General features: G+C 37.2%; 2 protein-coding genes and 1 long non-coding RNA gene across 10 annotated transcripts in view; 2 read left to right on the forward strand and 1 right to left on the reverse strand.

Moving 5' to 3' along the window:
* LOC116298876 (uncharacterized) overlaps window positions 1–1455 on the forward strand; it is a 2287-nt gene extending 832 nt beyond the window's left edge. The window contains exon 4 of the mRNA XM_031707451.2: window positions 364–1455. Within this exon, the coding sequence (XP_031563311.1) occupies window positions 364–1151 (788 nt within the window). The 3' untranslated portion in view covers window positions 1152–1455. The remainder of the gene's footprint in view (window positions 1–363) is intronic.
* LOC148910431 (uncharacterized) lies at window positions 1444–8878 on the reverse strand. Of its 7 annotated transcripts, none has more exons than XM_089031835.1 (7): window positions 8742–8878; window positions 7461–7604; window positions 6748–6827; window positions 5606–5673; window positions 5063–5138; window positions 4341–4417; window positions 3078–3213 (listed from the first exon to the last, which is right to left on the reverse strand). In XM_089031835.1, the coding sequence occupies exons 1-6, from the start codon at window positions 8818–8820 to the stop codon at window positions 4388–4390; spliced, it is 477 nt and encodes a 158-aa protein (XP_088887961.1). In that variant the 5' UTR covers window positions 8821–8878; the 3' UTR covers window positions 3078–3213; window positions 4341–4387. The 7 variants fall into 7 exon arrangements, with proteins under 7 accessions (XP_088887956.1, XP_088887961.1, XP_088887958.1 ...); XM_089031832.1 differs by having other exon boundaries at window positions 4341–4441; XM_089031836.1 differs by lacking the exon at window positions 3078–3213 and adding an exon at window positions 3351–3745.
* On the forward strand, window positions 3578–13251 carry LOC116298882 (uncharacterized). 2 transcript variants are annotated; one of them, XR_016120078.1, is made up of 4 exons: window positions 3578–3713; window positions 5469–5549; window positions 8766–8849; window positions 12821–13251. It is a non-coding gene; the product is annotated as an uncharacterized LOC116298882 (long non-coding RNA). The 2 variants fall into 2 exon arrangements; XR_016120079.1 differs by having other exon boundaries at window positions 12840–13251.
* The last annotated feature ends 94 nt before the right edge of the window (window positions 13252–13345 follow it).

Raw genomic sequence — 13345 nt, forward strand, 5'->3', positions numbered from 1 at the left:
AGCTTGACAGATTGATTATAGCATATTTTCTTGATTGTAGCATATTTTCTTGATATCCATTCCACTTGTAGTATTTTTTACCACAAATGTAAATTTTCTGGCTTTCTGATTGGTCTAGAGCTGTGGTAAATAAGACAACATACCAACAAATTATAACAAGAAATTATGAATCCCTCAAATATTCAAATGTTTTGCATGTTTTCAGGCAAATATTAAGTTATATTGTGGAAAATAAGAGGACATACCATGCTAAACCATTTGAAATTTATTGAATTTCTTTTTTTGCTTTAGGAATGAAAATGAGGACGCGGCAGAATACAATTGGTCTTATTTATAAATCAACTTTATATTATTTTTTATTAGGAAGTGCCAAAGTAAAGAAAGAAACAAAGAAGGAAATCAAGGTAGAAGGAAAAGAGGTTACAAAAGAGCCAAAGGAGACTAAAACCAAAGCTATACCTCCACCAGAACAACCCAAGGTAAAATCAAAATCCCCACCTCCAAAACCACCAATAAAAGCACCCAAGAGATCTACCTCTAGATCAGTGTCCAAGTCTCCTAGTCCTGTGCGACGTATAAGGCCAAGATCAAACTCAAGTTCATCTTCAGGATCAAGGTATCGCTCAAAGTCTAAGTCAAAGTCACGATCACCAAGGCGACGGAGGAGAAGTCCAACTCCAAAACCAACAAAGTTGCATGTTACTCCCCTTTCTCGTAACATTAACAAAGATCATGTGTTTGAGATATTTGGTATTTATGGACATGTAAAAACAGTGGACTTGCCACTGGATAGGTTTAACTCTCTGCCAAGAGGATTTTGTTATGTTGAATATGATGATCCAGAAGAATGTGAAAAAGCATTGAAACACATGGATGGCGGGCAAATTGATGGCCAGGAAATAACAGTACAGACTGTTCTTCCCCCAAGACAAAGGGACGTTAGACCACCCTACAGACGCCCAAGTCCACCTCGAAGAAGACAGCCATGGAGAAGAAGCCCACCAAGATTCAGAGGGGGTGGCAACTACAGGTCATTTAGGCGCTCTCGTTCACCAGCTTCACCTCCACGCAGACGTAGATCACCATCTAGGTCACGATCGCCACAAAGAAGACGTAGATTTAGCAGTTCTAGCTCAGATTCTTCAAGATAGAGAACGTTTTCTAAAATGCCTAACTTTTTCTTAATCTGCTTTTCCTTCTCCGAAACTTACGTTATTAAGCCTTTTTAAGAGGCAAATCAGAATTGCTTTGTTCCCAAGGACTTTATAGGTAACAATGCTTATCAGTTTTGTCATAAACTTTAATGGGCAAAACTAGCCATGTTAGACATTTGCATTTCTAAAACCATTTGTAGAATATGAGGATGTAAAAGATCTGCTCTCCCAGGTTTTAAGTATATGACGTATAACTTCATTTAGTTTGTACATTGCAGAATAAAAGATATTAAAAAGAAAATGCTTTTTATTTGATTTTTGGTATTGTTAATTGATGGAGCACTCGGTTAGTTGATTTAATATATCTTCCATCCATCGTACTTGTATTATTTAGGTTTGGTAACCACTAGGGACATAAGGATCAGAAACATAACCTGCCTATATTTTTATGTTCGCGATTATGTTGGTTTTTAATGCATGTTATGCTTATGTTTCAGTGCATTCCCACTACGAAATAAGCAACATAACACTCTTACGAATATGTTTACAATAATTATTATAATATTATGACCCTTACGTCGCTAGTGGGTACCAAGCCTCATTATAAAATACTTCAGATATAACCCACGCTGATTGGCTGCCAACTGTAACTTTTATATTGTGCAAAATCAATAAAAAATATAAAAACAATATGAATGCCTTCCTATGTCTCTGTATTGTGATATAAACACACTAGGAGCTGTAGAGCACTTGAAAAGCAAGAGAAACAATTGGCTACACCTTGTGTTCCTAGGCTTGCTTCTCTTGTGCTTTATAGCTCTCAGTGCATTTATATCACAGTACAGAGATATGTGTACACATTCTATATTTATTGATCATATCTTTATAAATATATAACTCCCCTCCTAACAAGTAGGTGTAGTTGAAAGAAATCTTTTTTCGCTTTCTTTTTTAAACAATCTTCACAATAACTAATGTCAAATAAAATTCTAAAAAATTTTTCTAGCTTAGTACTGTTTTGTTGTCTATATACCAGCAAGTAAAATGTATTTTGAATGAATACATCATCTTGCTTCCTGCAGCTTTTCGATATTCTGTGAAGACAGACATTCCAACAGCTTGTGAAGTTTGTTTTTCCTGCCCCCAGTAAAATATAAAAGGTACCAACTGAATATTTTTTATCAATGGCAGTGAAAAACCAAATTTCAGATTGCAGCTTGTAACTACCAAGTTCACAGAATATCAAAAACCACAGTAATAAAAGAAAATAAAACATTTTCACACTAAGGCTGAACAAAGGAGAACTTAAACTGGGAGTATTAAGTCATTTTCTAAAACTCATGAATATCTAATGAGGTTTGGAAGTGTGTTCTTAATTTGCATTAAATTCTGTAAACTTTTTCTTTGATTTTCTCCAAGAAATATTCATGAGTTTGAGAAGTAATTTGAAACACTTGAGAGAGTTCTTCCTCCAATTTCCAAACACCTCAAAGTCAGTTAAAAAAACTCCACTGCGCCTCGTTTTTCAACTCACTTTTCGGTGTTTGGAAATCAGAGGAAGAACTCTCTCACTTGTTTGAAATATTACTTCCAGAATACCTTTTGTTATGGAAGTTTGGTTTATCCAGTCTTATTTAAAAAAACGGTTCTAAAAGGATTTCATGCATGATGGCATCATTTTACTACAACTACCAAAATCTTTTGCAATTTTCCTCTCATAGTCAAATTTGTACTGCCTATGAGATATTACAGTGCATGTTTTTGAAAACTTTTTGACAAGTTGATAATTAGTAAGACAATTGGTGCTAATTAACTTAACAAATTAAGTAAGTGTGCAAGTGTGTCTGTTAGATGTAGTAATGTCGATGCCATAAATTATGCAAGTGTCCTATAACTACAAGTTTCTAAAAGCCTCATGAACAACCTCATCTGACTCATTTCCAGAACACTGACATAATTTTTGAAGAATTTCTTCACAGTTGTCTGATACAACACTGACTTGTACAGGATGTGGAGAAGTATTAGGTCGTATAAATTTTTGTTCCATGGCCTCTTTCATCTAACATTGCATAAAGAGAGAAGTCAAGTAATTATTGGCCTGTGTTGCCCACCCTACAGAAGGTGGAGACAGGGGCCCAGTGGTGATACTTCCCATATAACTGTGACAGAGTCAAAAGACACTATTTTGGACAGTAATTATTTAGTCATAAATCTATATTTTTAATTAGGAATGCCTCGTGTACACATAGGAATGTAATTCTTTAGTTAACTGTTTGCGTGGAAAATGCGTAAGCAAGAAATAATTTCCGTACGTAATTACATTACAGTGAGTCATGCCTAGGTTTGGCGCTTGTTTACGTAAGTTCGTGTTTGGGACATCCTGTTTGCGCCTAGGGCGTGCAACATTGCGTAGGATGTGTAAGGTCTTAAGAATGCAGGTTTTCCCATAAAAGTAGGCCCAAACTAAGCTTAAATCAGTGTAGTAAAAGTTCTTGAAGACGTTGCGTTGTCTACGGATATTTTCACATATCAAGACAAGGAATTCTCTTCGATGTAAAGGTATGAATCTTTGCAGCCTTTTACACTTTTACCTAGGATAGATTTAGGACAAATCTATGTTCATATCGTTAACTAGTCATTATATTTTATAGCTTAGATTATCTATATATTTGTTAAGCATTCGTTTCATGTTTTTGTAATGCTAGTCGCATTAGCGCGTAATTTAGTACAAAGTTATCAATTTCACGCAGTAGTAATTTAGTAATCACGCTAAGTGTATTTTGTCTTTTAAACTCGTAATTCGGATAATTCTCGTCTTAAACAAGTAAATCTAGCATCACTTAGCGTTTTCAGTGTTGAACTAACGAAGTTCAACCATAAATCTAAGGAGAGTAGTTAAATCTAGCATTCATCGTTTATTAGCCATCATTGGTAAACTCGCGTATAAACCACTAGTTTTCATTCTTAAAAACGTTCTAAACATAGCTACAGGAACCGCTATCGCGGTAAACGTTCGTTCAACCTCTAAACTAGTTTGAGTAACCTTCACCACAGGTTAAAAGACCTTTTTATAGACCTTTTGGTTGTCTTCGTAAACTTTAATTTGCAAGGTCACGGATTGACCACGAGGTAATCATATCACTGTTTAGGATAAATTCGCATAACAATAACTGGTTAAACACTTACCTAAACATATTAGTAAACTCTTCTAACAACTTTTCCATAGTTTTCCATTATTCTTGTATCATTTGTACGGCGTATAACTTCCATTTTAAACATATAAACACCTAGTTTGTGTCAGTACTTTACACTCGTTGGCAATTCATATTATGGTATTCAAATTACCTGTGACGTAATTTACGTATTTCCGTTTCTATTTATATCTAGCAAAACTGTATTTTATTCATAACTTTTTAGCTATTTAGATAAGCTACAAATTTATTTTATCTCATTGTAAATATTTTTCTTGTTTTCATTAGAGATATCCTGTAATCTCGTTCCCGTTTTTTTTCATGTATTGTAAAGTTGTGTGAATTTTTCAATAAATTCTTTTGTCAAAACCACTTGCAATCTGATTCATAGCTGAGCGCCTTGCCGCCGGTTACATAACGTAAGGTGAAGATGATTGTCATTATCTTTTAGGGGTTGATATGGAAAATAACTCCCTCTTTTAGGGGTGAAAAAGGAAAAGTTGGTTTTTAGCATGCCTCAAATCATTTATCTTTAGGGCTAACCAGGACTCCTTAATAATATGGGCTCCTTGTCTAAATAATTTATTATCATAATTGGAAGTTTTGACCATTATCTTTTCCATAAAATGACATAAAGCCAACTGCTGGATCCATGAGTATGTTTCACTAATATTAAACCCTCTCTTACCCAAAAAGTTATAAAGTATTCACACTTACCCAATCTAACATTTTATCATAGAAGCCAGCTATGTTGAGAATTCCTATAGGTTTCTTGTGAAGTCCTAATTGTCTCCTGTAAAAAAAACTTTGATTAATTTCACAACCAGCACAATGGCCAATCTAAGTGATCAGGGCACTGCTAACAACCACTGGGCTGATGATCTAAGTTAATTAGATCTAAGTTAACTAGATCTAAAACAACCTCTGGGCTGATCATAAAAGATTGAACCTGAAACAACCTCAGCAAACAAGCCGTCAGTGGTTCGAGTCCCGCGAGAACCCAACTGAGGCAGATTTTTTAATCTGCTTATACACTCGATGTAGCATACACTTAACATACAAACCTCAGGGTTAGTTGTTCTTGGTTAGTCATTGCTAACTCCCAGATTAAATTGGAATTTAGAGAGAAAAATCAAACCCTGAGAAAAACCTTTGAATCAAGGCCAAGAATTGAACCTGAGACCCTAGAGGTGAGAAGCAAGTGGTAAGTGCAGTAATAGTAATGAGGTTTCAAACTATGAAGTCTTAGTATTTATTTACCAAGTTATCATTTCAAGTAATTCTTCTGCTGTTCCAAAGCCTCCTGGTAAAGCTATCAATGCATCAGCCTTTAAATAATTAGAAAGAAAATACTGTTTAAAGCATTTCTTGTTTGTGTCGATCAAGCTATCTATCCACTCCAGCAAGTTGGCCCGGAGGGAAAGGGGGGGGGGACGGGAGGGTGTATTCTTGCCCGTTTAGGGTAGGGATGTGCAGCTGAGCTCTCTGAACCCTGACCATTTTCCAGAGTAAAATCGCTGAAATTCAACCCCTGTTCCAGAGTAAAATCACTGAAAACCAAGACTTATTGTATATAAAAACCATCTTCCTGTACTTGCGAAAGAAACCCTGTTCCAGAGAGAGAGAGAGAGAGAGAGAGTGATTTCATATGCCCTGTTCGAGAGGGTGAGCGCAATTTTATATACCCTGTTCCAGAGTAGAATTGCTGAAACCATACCCTGTTTGGTGGCACGTACCGGCGTATAGCGAATACTATGGATTTCATCGAAGTGTGGCACGCATTAAAAAATTCGTCTGCGAATTTGCCTGCGAGACGCTGTGACTCCTCCCACTTGGAGGTGTGATTTTGTCTGCATTCCTTTCTCGCGAAATGCACAATGAACATTAGTGAACTTGGTCGTGTTTACAGTAGGGGAAAGAGCATAGTAGTGATTTGAGATCTCTCGTTATAGATGAGATTGCTGAAAGTGGTGGGGATATCATAACAGGATTTTTTCCTGGAAAATTCGCAGAAATTGCTTGAAAACTTCCCCAGCCTCCATACTCATTTTTGAACTCGTACCTTCTACTCACCGCCATAACTTCGAATTGAACGTTGCACGGGAATAGCCGAGAAAGGAATGCAGACAAAATCACACCTCCAAGTGGGAGGAGTCACAGCGTCTCGTAGGCAAATTCGCAGACAAATTTTTTAATGCGTGCCACACTTCGATGAAATCCGTAGTAAAGGGGAGTACCCATCCTGGTCAAGTTAATCCACATTTCAATTCCTAAACAGATGCCTGTTTCCTTTCCCACCCTCCCAATTTTATCCATATATTAGGGGTATATTATGCAGATATTTTCTAGAGAATTAATACAAAATATTCTTAATAAAATTGATGATTAATTTTAACATCAACCTTTTCCAACATGTTTCTTTTTCTTGTGTGCATATCTTCAACGATAACTGTCTTCCCAATAACTTCAAGAAACGTTGGATCTACAAAAAAAATGGACAATATTTTCAAAAAAACAGTGCCTGTCAAAATTGAAGAATATTTATTTGTATAATCAAGACGTATGCATGAATTATTTTTGCAAGCAACAGAGTTCATCTGCACTTTGAAAGAACCCACATGTTTGTAGTAGGTTGCCGACATGTACCCAGTTGCTTGGTGTATACCAAAACCAATGTTATTTGCACATGGATTTTTTGATGGGGGTAGGATTAAGGGCTGGTATGGATTTATATTTATTCACTTTATACTTAATATTTATATTTATGAGTAAATAGTAATTTACTGGGGTTGGGTCAGGGTTAGGGTTGTTTTTTTGGGATAATATTAAATCTACTAGATATTTTATAAATATATATTATTAGCTTGCTTTTACATTGTATTTTATATCTTTAGGAAGGCACTTTGTAAACCAGTCTATGACTGAAAGTTTAAACCTTCGTTAAATAAAGCTTTTATTATTATTATTATTATTATTATTATTATTATTATTATTATTATAGTTGAGAGAGGAGCAGCATTCAAACTTAGAAGCATTTTAAAAATTCAAACTAACTAGCTAGTGCCCCCTGCCCCCCCCCCATTCCAGAAAAAAACATTTCCCAATTACAACTTACTTTTTGTGATAAAGAACTCTGGAAGAAAGCCAGTCACTTTTCCACCATTATCCAATACTGTCTGTGCTAGTGTCCCCATAAGGCCTGCATTACCTCCCCCATATAACAGCTCAATTTGGTTTTTTGCTAAGCACTTTCCAAGAGCTAGAATATGAGAGATGTTAGAAAAAATGTTATTCTGACACCTTACCTACAGCTGTATATTATAATGTCATCCCAGGGTTTTCATTAAGTTTTGAAATAATAGGAGAAGATCAAGAACTAGCTGTAGAGTTCTGGGTAGGGTTTTCATATGTTAAGTTTTAAATATAAAGGAATGGATAAATAGTACAATCGCTTGTGTATATATTACGGGAAGCATTGGTCGTGTAGTAGAAGCATGGGTGGCGTGTGCAGCTAATTAATGTGCTGCCTCTCACCAATGCGACCTGGGCTTGAGTCCCATCAGTTTCAGTACTGTATGTGAGTAGAGTTGTTTGTTGGCTTTCTCCTGTGCTTTGAGGGTTTTTTTCCAATTTATGTTGCGAGCCATGACACACAATGTAATTTGTTGGACACAACGTTGCTGAAGTAGAAAACTATACTACTTCAGCATCATTGCCTGCAATGTTGCACGCAATGTTGCACCATGTGTCAATGCCTTAAGTGGCTCTGGTTACAGTAGTTGCAATGTAATTGGTTTGGCAATTTTGGAGAAGAGGTTTTTGATAGTGAGATTTTCTTTTAGTCTGTCATGCAAGTGGCAGTTGGTGAGACCCCTTGCCTGTGATGTCAAAGCAGCACCTGAGAATTGGAACCTATTGTGTTGTCCCCCAGATTAAGCTGCATTCCAAAGCTAGTAGTGCAAAGGGTCTATACTTCATTACGCAATAGATAATGACAAACTTTCTTCTATTTTCTTTGATTTAAAACTTAAAACTTATCACTGATCAAGTGCGCGTTTTACTTCATAGCTTGTGTAATATTAGTTTAGGGATTATTAAAATCGTTTTGTTATTCTTTGGAACAGCTTACCCATTATCACAAGACAATAGTCTACTTTTTTGCATCATAAAACGAAGTCATTTTTGCTGTTAATTACTATTTCTCTTGGGAACATAATGATCCTTGTTTTAAACCCTTTTAAATAATATAACTTCCTATGCTCACTAATCCTTTTGTCTCGTCTTTAATTCACTTTATCTTTATACTTCTATGATTTTTCTCTGTATTTGGTTAAGTTAAAATTTCCAAACAAATAATAAATAAATTGAACTTTAATTAATAAAAATAAATTCTTACTTATTGCTGCTTCTTCAAACGCAGGGTTATTGCCCGCCGACGAACCACAAAACACAGTAACTGCTTTCAAAGGTTCCATTGTTATGGCTTATTAAGACGTTGTTTACGGTATGTGTATGTATTTATATATTTTTTCGCTTCCACGACAATCGGTAAGAAAAGTTTTGCTCGAGAGAGAGAGAGAGAGAGAGCAATGTTCGGTCGTTACTTCATGTATGACCACACGAATTGGCACTATCTTGGGGTTGTGTGTTGTGGTAGTGTTGCATCGTTCGGTGTCACCTTTAGTGATCCGTGTAGGTGCAGCACATGTAGTTGGTGTAATACCCGTAGTACCCGTGGTAGGTGTAGTACCTGTAGCACCAGTAATACCTGTAGTATCTGTAGTAGGTGTAGTAGATGTAGTACCTGTAGTATCCGTAGTACCTGTAGTACCTGTAGTAACTGTAGTAGGTGTAGTACCTGTAGTATCTGTGTAGTACCTGTAGTACCTGTAGTACCTGTAGTAGGTGTAGTAGATGTAGTATCCGTAGTACCTGTAGTAGGTGTAGTATCTGTAGTAGGTGTAGTATCCGTAGTACCTGTAGTACCTGTAGTACCTGTAGTATCTGTAGTAGGTGTAGTAGATGTAGTATCCGTAGTACCTGTAGTACCTGTAGTATCCGTAGTACCTGTAGTATCCGTAGTAGGTGTAGTACCTGTAGTATCTGTAGTACCCGTAGTAGGTGTAGTACCTGTAGTACCAGTAATACCTGTAGTACCCGTAGTAGGTGTAGTATCCGTAGTACCTGTAGTACCCATAGTACCCGTAGTAGGTGTAGTATCTGTAGTACCTGTAGTACCTGTAGTAGGTGTAGTATCTGTAGTACCTGTAGTACCTGTAGTAGGTGTAGTATCCGTAGTGCCTGTAGTATCTGTAGTATCCGTAGTACCTGTAGTATCTGTAGTACCCATAGTAGGTGTAGTACCTGTAGTACCTGTAGTATCTGTAGTACCTGTAGTATCTGTAGTACCTGTAGTACCTGTAGTACCTGTAGTACCTGTAGTACCTGTAGTACCTGTAGTACCTGTAGTACCTGTAGTACCTGTAGTACCTGTAGTACCTGTAGTACCTGTAGTACCTGTAGTATCTGTAGTATCCGTAGTAGCTGTAGTACCTGTAGTATCTGTAGTACCCGTAGTAGGTGTAGTACCTGTAGTACCTGTAGTATCTGTAGTATCCGTAGTAGGTGTAGTACCTGTAGTATCTATAGTACCCGTAGTAGGTGTAGAACCTGTAGTACCAGTAATACCTGTAGTATCTGTAGTAGGTGTAGTAGATGTAGTATCCGTAGTACCTGTAGTATCTGTAGTACCTGTAGTAGGTGTAGTATCCGTAGTACCTGTAGTACCTGTAGTACCTGTAGTACCTGTAGTAGGTGTAGTAGGTGTAGTACCTGTAGTAACTGTAGTAGGTGTAGTACCTGTAGTATCTGTGTAGTACCTGTAGTACCCGTAGTACCTGTAGTATCTGTAGTACCCGTAGTAGGTGTAGTACCTGTAGTACCTGTAGTACCTGTAGTAGGTGTAGTACGTGTAGTATTTGTAGTATCTGTAGTACGTGTAGAACCTGTAGTAGCTATAGTAGGTGTAGTACCTGTAGTACCTGTCGTATCTGTAGTACCTGTAGTAGGTGTACATAGTACCTTTCACGGCAGCCATGTTGATGGGTAGAATTAATAAAATTGTTCATTCTATTGTTGAATTCATTTTAATTTCGCTTTAGGAATGAAATTTGATTTTCCTTACTCTGAAACATGCCCTGCCTTACTGGGCGCGTCACCAGTAGCGTTCATTTTACCTATCAAGGCGTACGCATGAAGACTATAATAACTCAAAATAAATAGGTGAAGAAAGACTTATAATCATACTTTAGTTTATTGTTTTCTTTTTAATATATTTTTTCGATTGACTTGAATTATTTTGGAATTATCCCTTAGATTTCAGGATATGTATATCGTTAATCGAATATATCTACAGTTTCATCTAAAAGTCATAATGTCTTGATGTGGTTAAGGCAACTATGGATCTAACTAGAACTATATATATCTTAATACTTTATATCACTATATTTGGTTTTTAGACAAGAGACCATAGTGTGATTTGGTAAATCCTGTGAAATATTCTTTAGGTAGCGCATTTTTGAGTCTATCTGACTAATGCACTCTAATAAGTACACTTTGTTTCCCGTTAATGAAAACTGCTCTATGGTCTCTTGTTATCAAGTATAGTGTTAAGTACAAGCTAGAAATTCACTGAGGTATCAACAACACAAAGAAACACAAACTACTACAGATACTACACCTACTAGAGTTACTACGGGTACTACGGATACTACAGGTACTAAGGTACTACAGATACTACAGGTACTACACCTACTACAGGTACTACAGATACTACAGATACTACGGATACTACACCTACTACAGGTACTACAGGTACTACAGGTACTACAGGTACTACAGGTACTACAGGTACTACAGTACTACAGGTACTACGGATACTACATCTACTACAGGTACTACGGGTACTACAGATACTACAGGTACTACGGATACTACAGATACTACAGGCACTACGGATACTACACCTACTACAGGTACTACAGGTACTACAGATACTACACCTACTACGGGTACTACGGGTACTACAGGTACTACAGGTACTACAGGTACTACAGGTACTACAGTACTACAGGTACTACGGATACTACATCTACTACAGGTACTACGGATACTACAGATACTACACCTACTACAGGTACTACGGATACTACAGGCACTACGGATACTACACCTACTACAGGTACTACAGGTACTACAGATACTACACCTACTACGGGTACTACAGGTACTACAGGTACTACGGATACTACACCTACTACAGGTACTATGGGTACTACGGATACTACACCTACTACAGGTACTACAGGTACTACGGATACTACAGGTACTACGGATACTACACCTACTACAGGTACTACGGATACTACAGGCACTACCGATACTACAGATACTACAGGTACTACACCTACTACAGATACTACAGGTACTACACCTACTACAGGTACTACGGATACTACATCTACTACAGGTACTACAGATACTACAGGTACTACACCTACTACAGTTACTACGGGTACTACAGATACTACAGGTACTACAGGTACTACACCTACTACGGGTACTACAGGTACTACGGATAGTACGGATACTACAGGTACTACAGGCACTTCGGGTACTACAGGTACCACGGGTACTACGGGTATTACACCAACTACATGTGTTGCACCTACACGGATCACTAACGCTGACACCGAACGATGCAACACTACCACAACACACAACCCCAAGATAGTGCCAATTCGTGTGGTCATACATGAAGTAACGACCCATTGTTCACCATAATGTTCAATCGATGTTCACGTGTTCAAACACACAGGAATCCCAACCGAACAAAACTAACCCTTTATGGCCGATTATGACACACGATGAGGACTAAACAAAATAATGAATTTTATAAACAAATAAATACCCAAACTAGAGAAAGCACAAAAGATTTTAAAAATAACTGTTACAACGGTATCTATCAGAGGTTATGTAATTAACACACAGGAAGCCCATACCAGCTTTGAGAGCTGAAGAATGAAAAATAAAACTGAAGTGTTGTTTACGTCGTCCTTGTTCTTTATTCAGTGATTTCGAGCCTCTGTAAAATAGACCCTAGAGGAGAAGGAATTTTTTTTTAAAAAATCGCTAATATTGCTGACATCACTACTAAAGAACTTAGGATGACGTAAACAACACTTCATGCGAGTAAATATTACTACATTCAGCTCTCAAGCTTGTATGGGCTTCCTGTGATGATAACGTACTGTCAACCTTCGCGGATGCCTCACGTTAAAAAAATCATTTCCGCATTGCATCAAAAAATAATAAATAATACTGTAATGTTATACATCGTTTTCAAGCTAAATGATTATATAAAGAATACGTCTGCGAAATTATTTTATGAAAAAATTATTTTATACGATGACACAGGAATCCCATCTCGACACAGATTGGACAACTGCAGCTTCAAACAACAAGAAAAGGCTCGATCAGCACCCCCACTTTTCAAGTTGTTCAATCGCCACTGAATGGGAGAAGAGATGGAATCACTGTAAGGAGATTCCAAGATGGGATTGCATAACAAACCCCATCCAATGTTACAAACCTCGCGAGGCCCTTAATGGCAGGGACATTGGTAGGACACCATAGCCTGCTAACATAGGGATGATAAATCATCAAGAATGGTTGAAGAACAGGACAGGAATCCCCCTATTTTCACTTAATCTATGTGTACATCCCTGCTTTCTGTTGTCACACAACTAGCCTCAACTTCCAATAAAGCCCAGTTGTAGCAGAATTCATATACGTAAAGTTCTAATGTGTAATTGTTTTAATTTTTACAATAAACATGTTTATATTTATTCAAATACAATATTCCTTCTGCTACTGGGAGTCTAGAGTTGCTTCATATGTTTTTGCAACCCAGACATTGCAGAGTACCCTAAAAAGTAGGGG

Source organism: Actinia tenebrosa, unplaced genomic scaffold (assembly GCF_029948245.1).
Source record: "Actinia tenebrosa isolate PJP-AT-01 unplaced genomic scaffold, QUT_ActTen_1.0 PGA_scaffold17__23_contigs__length_9995812, whole genome shotgun sequence".
Classification (NCBI taxonomy): domain Eukaryota; kingdom Metazoa; phylum Cnidaria; class Anthozoa; order Actiniaria; family Actiniidae; genus Actinia; species Actinia tenebrosa.

Excerpts from the sequence above, each read along its gene's own strand:
- LOC148910431 (XM_089031830.1), bottom strand. The coding sequence starts at position 8,820 with ATGGAACCTTTGAAAGCAGTTACTGTGTTTTGTGGTTCGTCGGCGGGC. Across the intron at positions 7,605-8,741 it reads GTTTGAAGAAGCAGCAATAA|CTCTTGGAAAGTGCTTAGCA; the intron begins GTAAGAATTTAT and ends CTCATATTCTAG. Across the intron at positions 5,674-6,747 it reads AAAGAAACATGTTGGAAAAG|GCTGATGCATTGATAGCTTT; the intron begins GTTGATGTTAAA and ends AATTATTTAAAG.